Genomic DNA, 14,516 nt, shown 5'->3' with positions numbered 1-14,516 from the left:
TTGGAATCTACATCTGTTCCCTATATGAACCATACCCCTCTGTCTTACTTTTTCCTAGATGCTTTAATTTAATTGTGATTCTATAATTTTTTGACTATCCCATTTTCTTCCTTTTAACTGACGTTGAAATGATCTAAATGTGTTGCAAGCGCCGTAAAACCCTTAAAAACAAACAAAAACATATGCTCATTACAATCTTTCATTTTTCCCCAAGCAGGCTATGTGGAGCTATATTTCCATATTATACAGTACCAGTCACCTGCGTAAAATGTGTACTCATTCACGCATGAATTGAGTGAGGAGATGTGTGATAAGTGCCTTAACCAAGGACACACCATCAGGGGCAGAATGTTCCACTATCACTGTCACTCATCCAGCCACTGACCACACTAAACATTGCTTGACTTTTGTGACAAGACGAGACAACACACCACCGAGCAACCTCCTCAATAAGATAATCTGAAACTTCCACTTGTGTAATAACCTCCGATATTAAGGTAAACAACAAAGAAAACAAACAAAACAAAAAAAGGTAAAAAACACAGAAAAATAAATTAAAACGAAACAAAATCCCTTCTACAACAATTGGGTAACCCAATACCGAATTTCACAATCTCGCATAAAGAAGTCTGAAGTCAAGACGATGAAATAGAATAAACATAATCAAAACAACCCTCGACCTCAATGAGATATCCCAGAACCTTCCAACTGTGCTAAAATGGAATAAATTAACGAGAGAGAGGGAGAATCACCTCCACAATATGACCCAAAATCTTTCATCTAAATAAGAACCCATATCTTAAGACTAAACAAATAAATAAAAACATAGAAAAGAAAGAAAAACTTTCCTCCTCAATAAGAATCCCAAAACATTCCTTCATCTAAATAGGAAATTCGACGCTAAGGTGGAAAAAAAAAGTCCTTGCACCTCAAGATAAACCAAAATATTCCACCTAAATAAAATGGGGGTCTGTATTATTTGAGTGGAAACAAACCTTCACCTAAATAAGACAACCAAAGGGGCTTATTGTATTTACATGGATTCGTGTAACGTGACGTATTTGAGAAAGTCACGTGTATCCTACTACACATGTGTTACTTCCACTCGTGCGAATCCATTTAGTTGTAAAATTAAGGTTGTCCTACTGCTATCACACTTTACACATGTGCTGCTTCCACTCTGTCATTGTGTGTATCCATTTTGTTGTAAAATTAAGGTTGTCCTACTGCTATCACACTTTACACATGTGCTGCTTCCACTCTGTCATTGTGCGAATCTATTTTGTTGTAAAATTAAGGTTGTCCTACTGCTGTCACACACTATACATGTGTTGTCTCTACTGTGTCATTGTGTGGATCCATTTTGGTGTAAATTGGTGGTTATCCTACCGTTATCACACACTACAGGTGTATTGTCGTTACTTGTCATTGTGCGAATCCATTTTGTTGTAAGATAATGGTTTTCCTGCTGCTGTCACGTGTTACACATGTGTTGCCTCCACTCTGTCATTGTAAATATCCATTTTGTTGTAAAATGATTGTTGTCCTACTGCTGTCACACACTACACATGTGTTGCCTCCACTCTGTCATTGTAGGCATCCATTTTGTTGTAAATATCCCATTAATTGTGACCCAAGGCCTTAATCCGAATTATGTAAGACTGAATCAGATGAGGACAAGAGAATTTAAAGTTACAATGGAAAGAGGCGTGGCATTTTAACTTTTCATTAATTCAGTTCCATAAAAATATACATCCTTTCTCCTTAATTTAATTCAACAAATACTGATGACACAAGTTTGCTATTTCTCTGTCAATAAATTCAATTGTCATTATCTATACCACTCCGACATAATACCGTTTAATGATGATGGGTAACAATTTATTCTTCTAAATTGTTGCTTGGTAATAAAATGTGAGTGAGTCATTCAGCTTTGGTGTTTATTTTTGTATATTATGTTGTATGTCTTTGAGTTTCAGTGAAGAGGGCAATTGGTGGGGATATCAATGGTTTCTTTTACTTCTTTAACTTTAACTCATTTCTCTTGTCCCTTTCTTTGTTTTTTTTTTTCTTTCCGTGTACACATATGTAGTCGGAGGAGGTGAAGAGTAAAAGTAAAAGAGGGATGGAGGAAGTGGTGAAGATTAAAAGGAGGTGGGTGTATCGGAGAGGAGATGAAAAGTAAAAGGATGATGAAGGAGGAGGTGAAAGGTAATAGGAGGATGGAGAAGGAGGTGAAAGGTAATAGGGGGATGGAGGAGGAGGAAGTGAAAGGTAATAGGGGGATGGAGGAGGAGCAGATGGACTAAAAGGGGAATTGTGGATGAGGACGTGAATGGTAAAAGGACGAGGGAGAAGAGGTGAAGAGTAATAAGGGGGTGAAAGTAAACACTTAACATGTAGAACGAAACATGACGTATTAGGCAATATTACAATTTTTTTTGGCATTAGCGCTGTAAATGGCCGTGTACTCATTTTTACACCTGAGTAAGGTGAGAGAATGTGAGTAAAGAGCCTTTTCCAATGACTCAACTATGCGAGGCTCGAACCCAGGATCTTCCGATCCGAAAGCGAGTATCATACTACTAGACTTCATTGATCCTTAATGGAAATTAATGCAAATACTAGCTGATATGTATAATAAGATACTTAAGACAAAACAAGTTCTCAATATTGGAAGCGGAAAACTCATTCTGCTAAACAAACCAAATAAAAAGAAAGGCCCTTTAGAAAATTTGCGACTAATCGTTTTATTATCCACTGTTTTTTAAGCACAGTTACGCTCAACAGAATTAGAGAACTAGAAAAGATAGAGGGATATCTTTCACCATCACATATCGAGTTTAGAAGAGATAGAAGCACTGCAGATATAGTATGGACCTGTCGATGACGGAGGAATAATATAAGGAAGAATTTACCATACTTGGAATCGATATGAGTTCAGCTTTCGACACCATATATATAGAACCAAGTTGTTATCAAGCCTTGACTCAGTCTTGGACAAAGATCACGTGAAGCTCATAAGATACCTATTATCAAATACGACATTACAATTTGAATCCAGCAGAGAATTAACAACAATATCACGCTCGATTGGATCCCCTCAAGGAGACAGCTTGAGTCCAATTCTATTCACGATATACCTCGAATCGGCCATGAAAGATCTAAGACGAACATTACCACCAATAAAGAAGATCACTGGTGAATTGATAGATACGCAGATGATATATACCTAATTTTTTAATCAGAACATCAAGCGAAAATATACATGCCAATAATATCAACTACCATCGAAGCATGGAATCTGAAAGTGAAGCAATCCAAAACAGAATATACAAACATCAACAGAAATTTAAATGATTGGAAAAGTGTACGTAAACTAGGCAATTTGATCAACAAAAATGAAGACATCAGAAAACGAAAGCAGCTGGCCACCAATTCATTCAATCAACTCCAAAATTTATGGAATAGAAATAACATTATCAGTGAGAATAAACAGTACAGATTTACGAGGCATTATTCCGATATTGGCATATAATTGTGGAACCTGGGGCCTCACAAAATAGAACTTAGAAACTCTCGATTCATACTACTGCAAACAATTACGTCACGTAATCGGAATCGTTTGGCCAGAGACAATTACAAATATTGATCTCTATGAAAAAACTAGGGTCCAACGCCTGAGTACAATAATAAAAGAATAGCGATGAAGGCTATTTGGTCACATCTTACGTCGAGAAGTTAACACCCCAGCCCAAACTGCAATGACAGAATATTTCCTCCATGGCATCAAATATGTAGGGAGACCAACATCAATAGTAACTACCCTGAACCAGGATCCCTCTACATATCATATTTCTGGATTCAGATGAGGCCGAATTAATCCCCGAAGAACTAAGAACTGCTGCAGTGACCTCCGTACTAAAGTCACAACAAGATCTTGCCGCCTCAAAACCCTTGCCCAGGACCGCGACCAATGGAAACAATTAACAAATTGGATGGAGAGAGCAGCTAAAATCATCGACCATGACTGAATCACACAATTCTCAGCAAGCGTCATTCAGACTGCGAAGCTTACTACTACTACTACTACTACTACTACTACTACTACTACTACTACTACTACTACTACTACTACTACTACTACTACTACTACTACTACTACTATTATTATTATTATTACTACTACTACTACTACTACTACTACTACTACTACTATTACTACTACTACAACTACTACTACTACTACTACTACTAATGGAAATTATCATAATGTTACATATCATTCATTAATTCATCGTTATATGCATTAGCACAGATTTATACACTGCCATGAACTAAATGATGAAAATATGAAGCTAATTTAAAAACGAAATAAACATCAAATATAATAAAATATACAGCAGTACAAGCAAAGCTATAAAAATCGGACATGAAAGTAGAATAGATTTGTAATAATTGGGAGGGATTGCACACATAGCCAAAACGGGTTGATAAAAAGTAAACATAGAAAATGACATTTGAATGTATTATGAAATAATAAATAATGTAAATACAACACCATGTACACGTGCATAAAAAAGGAAGATTTAAACTTTCACAAATCAATCAAGTTCTAGAGTTTTTAAAATGCTTCTATATGACGACAAATTGAATAAATAAACACATGACAAAAGATTAACGGTGAAAATACAAAGTGAAAGAAGACTGGGGATGTAGGAGCTTTCGGTAGGCCTCCCCCCCCCCTCTCTCTCTCTCTCTCTCTCTCTCTCTCTCTCTCTCTCTCTCTCTCTCTCTCTCTCTCTCTCTCTCTCTATTATGACATGATGATGGTAGTCATACTTGAGTTTTTATTAACTAAGAGTGCGTCAACATCTGATTGGGGCAGAAAAGGTAATTTAAATGTACGACTAATTTATTAAAATGCGAAATAAGACTGGGAGAAAGAGAAGGAATTTGAAGTGCTCAAGCTGCAGGCTACCTAAATACTAAAGCAGCATCTCCAATTTGGATTGCCAGTTTGGCTCTTTTAGAGCCAAATTCGGAAAATTTGGAGAATTTCAAACTCCCTTGGCTCTCAAATTTTCTTTTGGGGATTTGGGGATTTCTTTTGGCTCCCTCACCAAAATAAATGCTACATACTCGTACATAGATGACAATAAATTCACCAACATAAAGCAAACATCTGTAAGATATCAAATTAAAAATGTGTTGTTCCCTTATATATGAGTCACATCTACTCACTTTATATTTTTTATCTCCATAAAAATGTACTCATTTTTCATGTAGCTAATTTGGTCACATGAACCAAACATTATCTGTCATATTTATCCACCAACTGCCTCCAATCAAAGAAGTTGGAAATAGGCCGAGATGATCTAGATAGCAGGGTTGCCAGTTTGGCATTTTAAATGCCAGATTCCAAAAATCTGGCATTTTTGAAAACCGTTTGGCATTAGAAAAAATCATTTGGCATTTGGCATTTTCATTTGGCATTTTCTTTTCTTGTATATTATACTTCAAATGACACCTTTTCTTAATTATTTCTAAACGCGTAAAAACAAATCTCTTCACATCGCAAAACTTTGCTATTAAAACTGTGATGGATATTGTTTCTAATTTTTTTCTCTATAACTTCTTTGGACTCTGCACTTGAACCAGATTCAACAAAAAACATCATAAGAAACACGAAACAGTAAGTTTTCTTAATTGTCAATAATTATTTAACTGTTTACGTATTTACCTTTCATGTTAATGTATTTCTTTTTCATTCTTAAAATCCAACCGTGGTGTAGTGGTTTAGCACTTCACTTAGTAGTCAGTAGGTAAAAAATTACCCCAACAGGAAATTTAGTATAATTAAAAAAAAAAAAAGAAAAAGAAAAGAAAACACGCAAGCCACCAGGATATGATAGTAAATTGTCTATCAAAAGTGAGTAGTTTTCTTAGTGGGGGTGGGAGTCAACAGACTTTGGCATTTTTTGGAGTGTTTTGGCATTTTTTGAGTCTTCCCCTGGCATTTTGTTGAAAAATAATCTGGCAACCCTGCTAGATAGTAGGTATGATTTCCCCTCCTGTCAATGTGTGCCGAGAGCTGTAGTAGGCAGTTTAGTGAGCAGCAGCAGGGTTGCCAGTTTGGCATTTTAAATGCCAGATTCCAAAAATCTGGCATTTTTGAAAACCGTTTGGCATTAGAAAAATCATTTGGCATTTGGCATTTTCATTTGGCATTTTCTTTTCTTGTATATTATACTTCAAATGACACCTTTTCTCAACCGTGGTGTAGTGGTTTAGCACTCCACTTAGTAGTCAGTAGGTAAAAAATTACCCCAACAGGAAATTTAGTATAATTCAAAAAAAAAAAAAAAAGAAAAGAAAAGAAAACACGCAAGCCACCAGGATATGATAGTAAATTGTCTATCAAAAGTGAGTAGTTTTCTTAGTGGGGATGGGAGTCAACAGACTTTGGCATTTTTTGGAGTGTTTTGGCATTTTTTGAGTCTTCCACTGGCATTTTGTTGAAAAATAATCTGGCAACCCTGAGCAGCAGCAGTGGCAGTCAAATTTTGACCCAACTCGCCCATAGGAAAGTTGTGACTGGAAATTGCCGTTCCCATTATAAAGAGGAATATCGCAGATATTTTGGTATCATTATTTTCGTCTTTCAATTTCCTTTTAAATGGCAATTAAGGAAAAATCCATTAATAATTCCAGAAGATTACAGGAGAAGAAGGGGAGATATGATCCAAACATATAAAATAGTAAAGGGAATAGATAGGGTAGAGGCAGGATTCCTTAAACCAAACAAGAACATTCAGACACGAGGAAACAGCAAGAAACTGAAAAAAGAACGTTTTAAAACAAATGAAAGAAGGAACTTTTTTTCATCTAGAATTGTAAATAACTGGAATAAACTGCAAGAAACCACAGTATCAGCACAAAATTTGAATAAATTCAAAGCAGAGTTGGAGATAAGCAACACCCTAGGAAACAAGTTCAATTATAAAAATTGGTCCAATCATTAATAGATGAGGAGGAGCGAAGGAGACTACACCAAGTCTAAAAGCTCTATACAGAGGTATCCAGGTATCCAGAAGTTATATGAAGTTAAAATAGGGCAATTTTCAAATGCATTTATTTTTTTATTTACCGCTTGTGTTTTTAAAATGTAAACGCTTGTTTTTAGAATAACATCTAAACTTTATTCATGCCAAATTTCAGGGCTCTATATCGATGCGCAGACACCTTTTAACTCTGCGCCGAAATGCCTTGTTTACATTATCTTCTCATCATGGCTACCGGACGATAACGATATTCATATCGATATTTTAAATTTAGTTATGTATTATGTTAAATTTAGTCCATAATATTTTCAGTACTATTATTTACTATGTTTTTATTTTGAATACATACTTTCCAACTTTATTTATAGGCATTTTATAGTTTTTGTTTTAAAAGTTCGTATATTTCTTCTCTTTGTGAAATCCGATATTAATAATATCGATATTTAAAAAATACCAATTTCTTTAATTTAATTTTATTTTACTTTGCCATCAAGTCATCAAGTTTCTTTCCCATATGTTTAGATATGTTTATCAGTTGTATCCATATTCTAAAGGCCTTAGCCTTAATAATTATTATGGTAAGAAGTTCTATTAGTTTTGACACCCCCATACATTGAGAGAGAAGGGGGGGGGGGGGGGGATAAAATTATATTAATTGTCAGTTCAAATGATTTAATAGCAATAAACCCAACGTGGTTCAGCAGAATTTTTTAAAGTATTAAATGCCAGAACTTTCCTCCTAATTATAATAGGGAATCTGTTTCAATTAATTTGAACTTTATCAATCTACCATTTTATTTATATGCAATTAAATTGCCATAGGTAAAAATAAACTCATTATGTCATTACACAACATGTTTATATCTTTTCATTTAAATACTCTCAAACCCTTTTTTATTCTCTATGTATAAACCCTTTTTTATTCTCTATGTATTAAATCAAAGAGGGGAATTATATGCAATTGTTTCAGTGAGATAGTGGGGATAAATCCAAAAGTGATATAGCAAATTGTTTCTTACGTCTAGCAGAGTTTTTGATTATGTAACATTTGCGTCATATTATGTAATAATGTGTTAATTTGAAATGTTTATCTTCCTCTTTATTAATGTAAATGCGTTGTCCTCGATAAGACAAACATTTTGGTATACAATATATGATAAGAACTCCATATTGACTGTTTTAACCATTTTTTATTAACATCACGCGATTTCGGTCACAACTTTGCAATGGTAATTTTGGGATAAAAATCGGTCTGAAATTTCAGACTTTGAACTGCCGTAACTACATTTCTAATCAAGATAGAAACAAAATTCAAACTGTTTTATAATCTCTGTTGCCAGCTCTTTCATATGACATTGGTTTCAAGTGTGTGAGGTACATTTAGAATTTCTATTAAACTCCCTAGCTGTAGCAGCGCAGGATTGATGCTATATAAATATATTATTATATTATTATTGAAGCACTATCAGAGTAGCATAAAAGAAACGAGCACTGATTAACATCTTAGTTATAGTTTCAAACTTTTTTTTTGCTTTATTTATTTTTTTTTTCAGTGTCTTTTCTTACATCCTGTGGTGAAGTAAAGATGGAAGGGTCCTGTAGTAAAAGTGAACCAGACAAACATGAGAGGCTATCACTTAAAGATTTAACATGTTCTAAGACATCACATTCAAATGTCGGATTAGATGGTGTTGTGGCGACAGAAAATTCTGTACCATCATTTACTGACACCGTTGAAGATTTTATAGAAACTAAAACATCACCAGAAACATTATGCCAGTCTTCTGATGTTGATATTAAACTTGAATCGGTAAAAGTTGGAAATCTACCAGAGTCTCATCCACAGTCCATGCAAGTCAATGTTAAACTAGAAGATGAAGGCATCAACGCAGAGAGTTCATCCCTCCCTTATTTACAAATCAGTGATTTCAACATTAAACTTGAAGCTGTAGACATTAAGGTCGAAAATTCTTCTTACAATTGTTCACAATTCACTGATGTCAATGTTAAACATGAAGATGGCATCAAAGCCAAGAACTCTTCCCACACTTTTTCAGAATTTAATGATTGCAATGTTAAATTGAAAGATGAAGACATCAAGGCAGAGAACTCTCCCTACACTTTTACACAATTTAATGATGTCAATGTTAAACTGGAAGATGAAGACTCACAGAGCACTGGTGCCAGTGATAAAATTAGACTTGAAGACACAGTAACAACAGAGTTTACTTCTGTGACGTCATTAGTGGGAACATTATGTCAGGTGAGATGATATTCTTTCTTTTACATGTCTCTGATACTGATGGTCCAACCTTGATACATATAAACCTTTTCACTCTCAATTTTATCAATAGATCACACCAAAATCAACAAGATCCATTTGTTTACATGACAGATACGTTTGATATCTCTGTCTATCAGATGGAAGTTTAAATTTGTATTATATTCTTTACAAAGAAGGAAATGTTGTGCTCACTTCAAGACCAATCTTATGATTAATCCCAATACACTCAAGAATATCTGGCAAGGTACTGTGTCAGTCCCTCTTTGTTTACAAAGTTTGGTGTACATAGTGCCCACAGGGTGACACTATAAGTAGCTGACCTGAATCAGGTCTAAATAATCTGTAGCTTCGTGGTATCGTTTCACTTTATTCTCTTCCTTTTTCAGGAACCCTGTTTTGTTGACCAAGGAGACCAAAGTTGTAAAACAATTTGTGAGGGGCCAGTCTCTTCCAGTGGTTTGGGGTCGGAGGTCACATCTATGGTCTTGAAGACTGTATTAGGTATTTTAATGAAGAGTTTGATAATCACCACTGAATATTTGTCTAGTTTTGAAATGCGGGACTTTTCTAAAGGATAGATGTACATTGATGCCTTATTTGTTCTAATTTGCCGGATAGGAGACTATTTCAACCCTTCCCCCCCCCCCCCCAACCCTAGGATGACCATTTCAATCCTTTAACTCACTCAATCCTAGAGATTTTTGCTACTTTTCAAAATGGAAAAAAAATGTATTAAAAATGAGCATGTACATAAGATAGTTTTATTCAACTATACCATTAACAGCAAAAACCAAAAACATTAGCTTTGATATTACGCCAATAATTTGTCTCAGAAAAATGTAATATAAAGGCATGGGGTAAAAGCTAGGTGAACAGACAGTAGGTCACATAGCCCGGAAGAGAATCGATTCTATTGGGGGCCTAAAAACTGGGCCTCAATGAATCTGTACGAATTACGAAACGTTTAAAACGCTTTTTAAAAGTGCCTCTCTACAACTATTTTTATTGAGAAATTATATTTTTCATGATTCTAGTTTAAATACATATTACTCTGATGATAGCTAACCTTGATTATAATTGCTTAAATCACAGATGGGTTATTTAAGGGCAATTCAAATTGATAGTTATTATTTTGTAAACAGTACAAAATATCAAGAAGAAACCCCATAAAATCTGAATATTTCTAGTTCTATGACACATTGCCATATTTATGGACAATAAAGATCTACTACTATTATTATTATTATTATTATTATTATTATTATTATTATTATTATTATTATTATTATTATTATTATTATTATTATTATGATAATAAGATGATAATAATAATAATAAGGATGATTATCATGACATGATTACTACTTATTACTAAGAAGACTATATCTATTTCATATTTCATTGTTATTAGTTGTTAGTTCATATTCTCCATTAGCATTGACATGTACTTTTAATCTGAGTCTATTAACTTAAGAGTAATAGTAGTGAGGGATAGAAATGCTATTATTCACATTGTTGGAATACAACTTGACAAGTAGTCAAGCAAGAGAAAGAAAGTGAAAAATATCCAAATCTAAGGGTGTCTACTTACATGCCATGAATATCACAACCACAAATTAATCCTCAGAAATAATTATCCAAATAAGAAATACACCTAATCTTAATCCATTGGAAGAATAATCCAGATGATTCCATTTCATGAAACAATTTGTACCTCACTCTGCGTTTAACGGGCTTGTGACCGTCACAATCAAAATGTGGCCGCATTAAGGTTTTTTTTTTTTTTTTTTTTTTTTTTTTAATAAATAAATACATAGAAATACATACATGGCCCTGTAAGTAATATTGGCAATTCTGAGGATATAAGAAGAAAATTATTTGAGAGTGTCTCTGAAATTCGAGAATTAATATTCACATTCATGGACATAAAAATTTAACATTGGGGCATGGGGGGGGGGGGGGGAGAGAGAAAGGATGCTTGATAATGATGTCTTATGTTGATGTCAGCTTTCTTATCTTCCTTGCACTCCGCTCAACATTTCTTTCCTCCACATTTTCCCTGCAATAATTCTTTAGCAAAATATTAACGAGTCTTGAAATTGCAGCGTCTGATATGGAACAGTCCAATCTGAAAAAACGAGGAAATTCTTTGTATAAATTGAGATATCTACGCCTACATGATAGCTCCACTGTCTGTCTGAAAAATCCAAAACACAAGAGAACAAATTGAAAAAGTCCTTCTGAAGGACAGCTCAAACCACCATGAGAAAGCGTTGCTGTAAAAGACGTAGTCTCAGTGGGAAACGATGACATGTTACCTTGGAGATCCGGGTGTTTTGATGCAATATAACCTGCAATATAAAAAAGAGGCGTTGTCTCATCAGTTGACAGTTTACTAGGAAAGTCTGGAAGTGAATCTAAAAGCAAAATATCATTGTCAGAAAATGGAAGGTCACATAAATTACAAGCATGCGGTGCTCCACTGTAATCAACATCTGTTGTCATGCTCTCCAGCATGAGCTTGGCACGATCAATGGTATTGGTATGTGAGGCATTCTCTACTGAAATGTAATAGTTACACCCTGCTGATCTGCGTAAGTGACCAAAATGGCTTTCAATATCATCCTGTTGAAAAAAACCAAGAGCGACATAATCATGATGGAGACTGTTATCTGAGGACAAGAGAAAATTTGCCAAATCAATAAAGCACTTGCAGGTCCAGAAGAGAGCCTTGGCTGTATCTGCTGTAAGAGAATGCATACGAGGATTAGAAAGTTGAGTAAGACGTAATGCGATATCTGCCCATGAGTTCAGAATATCCAGCTGGTGATGCTCCTCATCCCTGATTACTGCCATATCAGGATCTCGAAGTCGAGTCTGTCGGAGAGGATCTTTTGTATTGAAAACTTTCCATAAACATATCACATTATCAATGAATATAGCCGTATCTTTCCATGACTGTGTCGAAGCTGATGAAGACTTCAGGGCTGCACTTGTTTTTTTTCTGAAAAGACATCAAGAACAAGAGAAACTTTCTGCTTTTCGATGTTAGAAGGCCTAAGACAAACATTATTTAATTTAGACATGCGCAATGAAAATTCAGATGTTTCATGATCATATAGTGCGATCAAATCAGACCATTTAGCCATCTTCTTGTCTGTGGGGTCAGGACTATCTAAAGGTGAAAAAGCAATGGTACCAGTTCTTTCTGAAATCCAATTATTACGTATGTTCTTTAACAGGTGAACTGGATCATAAATCAAAAAAAGAGGTTTGTGATTAGTTGAGATTGGGGATTTAGCAGTCCAAGGCTTTTGCTCATCATCTCTGTCAAATTTCTGAAAAAAAAGACTGATTTACTCTATTATTATCACATACAATGGCGACAACATTTCCTCCACATTCCTCCACAGTTGTAATGACTTCAGCAACCTGTTGAAATTGAAATTCAGAAGTTAATGAATGACACGGAACAAGTCTGGCAAGGAAAGATTTTGAACCAAAAAAACATTTCACCATAATACCAAGCATTGTTGTAGCTGCTCTGTCAGGATAATCATGAGCATAACCAAAGACTTCACCACCACGATACGACAAAGAGGCTTTGATGTAAATTTCATCCACAATCAATATACATCCCCGGCTGCGCTCACTGATGCTCCTGAAAATAGAGGTAAATAAAGCTGCATCACTCATATTTTTGCTGACAGCAGTAATTTTCTGTAAAGTAGAAATGGATGGTAATTGTAAATAATTCCTAAGCTGTGAATAAAGAGAACGAGACAATGAATACCAACTAAAAGCAGTAAAAAGGTCCTCTGTGGAGTAAATGCATTTATTTTTAGAGGCATTAAGAATGTGAACATTACGTTGTAGAAATTTCACCTGTGGAACATCTTCATCATTGGAAATGACATACTTAATCAATGCATCAAGCCCACTCCAACACTTCACTTTCTTGTCACTAGAAATAAAGTCTGGATAATTCTTTATTTTTCTGACGCCCTTGTAGCATTCAAATGATAAAGCCAGAGAACCTGAGGAAGATAATATATTAAAAAACATAGAAAAATCACAGATTGGACCATCTCTACGTATACTACAGAAAGTGTAGAGCCCTCTTGCCTTTTCAAATCCAACAACACCTCCTACAGGATGGCCAAGAAGCATGTCAATAAAGCGTTCATGAAAATCCTTTCCATCAAGCGAATCTCTTGCACGAAATTCAGCCATTTCATCAATAACAACAGCTCTTGACTCTGCTGTTGCTCTGTCTGTAGTACGACAAGTATGTCTGCCAGCCTGTAGAGGGATACAAGATTTTGGAACGTTAGGGAAAATAGAAGGTGGATTAGCAGGTCGAAAGGCTCTTCCGACGGTTCGAATCATTTCAGTGTCTTTCGGCCAATGTAAAGAACACACGCCCATGTTATCAGTCACATCCTCAAATTTCAATACATTAGGCAGACGTGAAATCCAAAGCCTTTTTGTTTCATCGTCAGATGGAAAACGATAAACAGAAATCTTTTCATCTGATGCCGATGGTGGATTATCGCGAGTGGGACGATATCCACTTCGACAATTTACGACTGAGCACTTCCTCCCCATTTTATATTAAATCCTGTTGGAAATCACAAACAACTTAATCCTGAAATGTTAGAATGCTGTGGAAATAAGAATCATTTCATAAAAATCATTCTAAAAAGGGAAAAAAATCAAATTTAACAGACTCTCATCAAAACACGCCATGCCTGATAACATTGGATGAGAAAGAGAAAGTAGAAATCTTGAGCCTTGACAAAACGAGGTTTCACTGCGTATTCTATGTCCGGTATGTAAGAGCTCCCTGGGTAAAAGTAACCCAGGTAAACTACGGATATAGTCGGTGTTAGGGTTGAGTGAGTTAAACCCATGGCGGACTGGAGTAATTATAGTAGGGCTATGGTTAAACCCCATCCCCCCTCTCCTCCCCCCCCCCCCTTCCTTAACACCCTTAGAGTACACTTACGCAATTGACCATGTCATTGTGATATGGGGAGGGGGGTGGTGGTGAGGTAGTCGAGTGGTTAAGGTTGGCATTGCACTGTGACCGGAACGGTACCGGGTTCGAGCCCTGCTTCAGTTAAGCAATTGGCCATGTCAATGTGATATAATGAGAGGAGGGAAAG

At 35.5% G+C, this 14,516-nt stretch overlaps 1 protein-coding gene across 1 annotated transcript in view; it reads left to right on the top strand.

Moving 5' to 3' along the window:
- The first annotated feature begins 6,581 nt into the window (after window positions 1–6,581).
- LOC144980295 (uncharacterized) overlaps window positions 6,582–14,516 on the top strand; it is a 28,531-nt gene continuing 20,596 nt past the window's right edge. The window contains exons 1-3 of the mRNA XM_078927939.1: window positions 6,582–7,086; window positions 8,618–9,327; window positions 9,735–9,849. Of these exons, the coding sequence (XP_078784065.1) occupies window positions 7,029–7,086; window positions 8,618–9,327; window positions 9,735–9,849 (883 nt within the window). The 5' untranslated portion in view covers window positions 6,582–7,028. The remainder of the gene's footprint in view (window positions 7,087–8,617; window positions 9,328–9,734; window positions 9,850–14,516) is intronic.

Source organism: Berghia stephanieae, chromosome 9 (assembly GCF_034508935.2).
Source record: "Berghia stephanieae isolate SIO BIC M18660-M18661 chromosome 9, UCSD_Bste_1.3, whole genome shotgun sequence".
Taxonomy (NCBI): domain Eukaryota; kingdom Metazoa; phylum Mollusca; class Gastropoda; order Nudibranchia; family Aeolidiidae; genus Berghia; species Berghia stephanieae.
The sequence above is the reverse complement of the archived record's forward strand: the minus strand, read 5'-3'. Positions and strand labels throughout refer to the sequence as shown.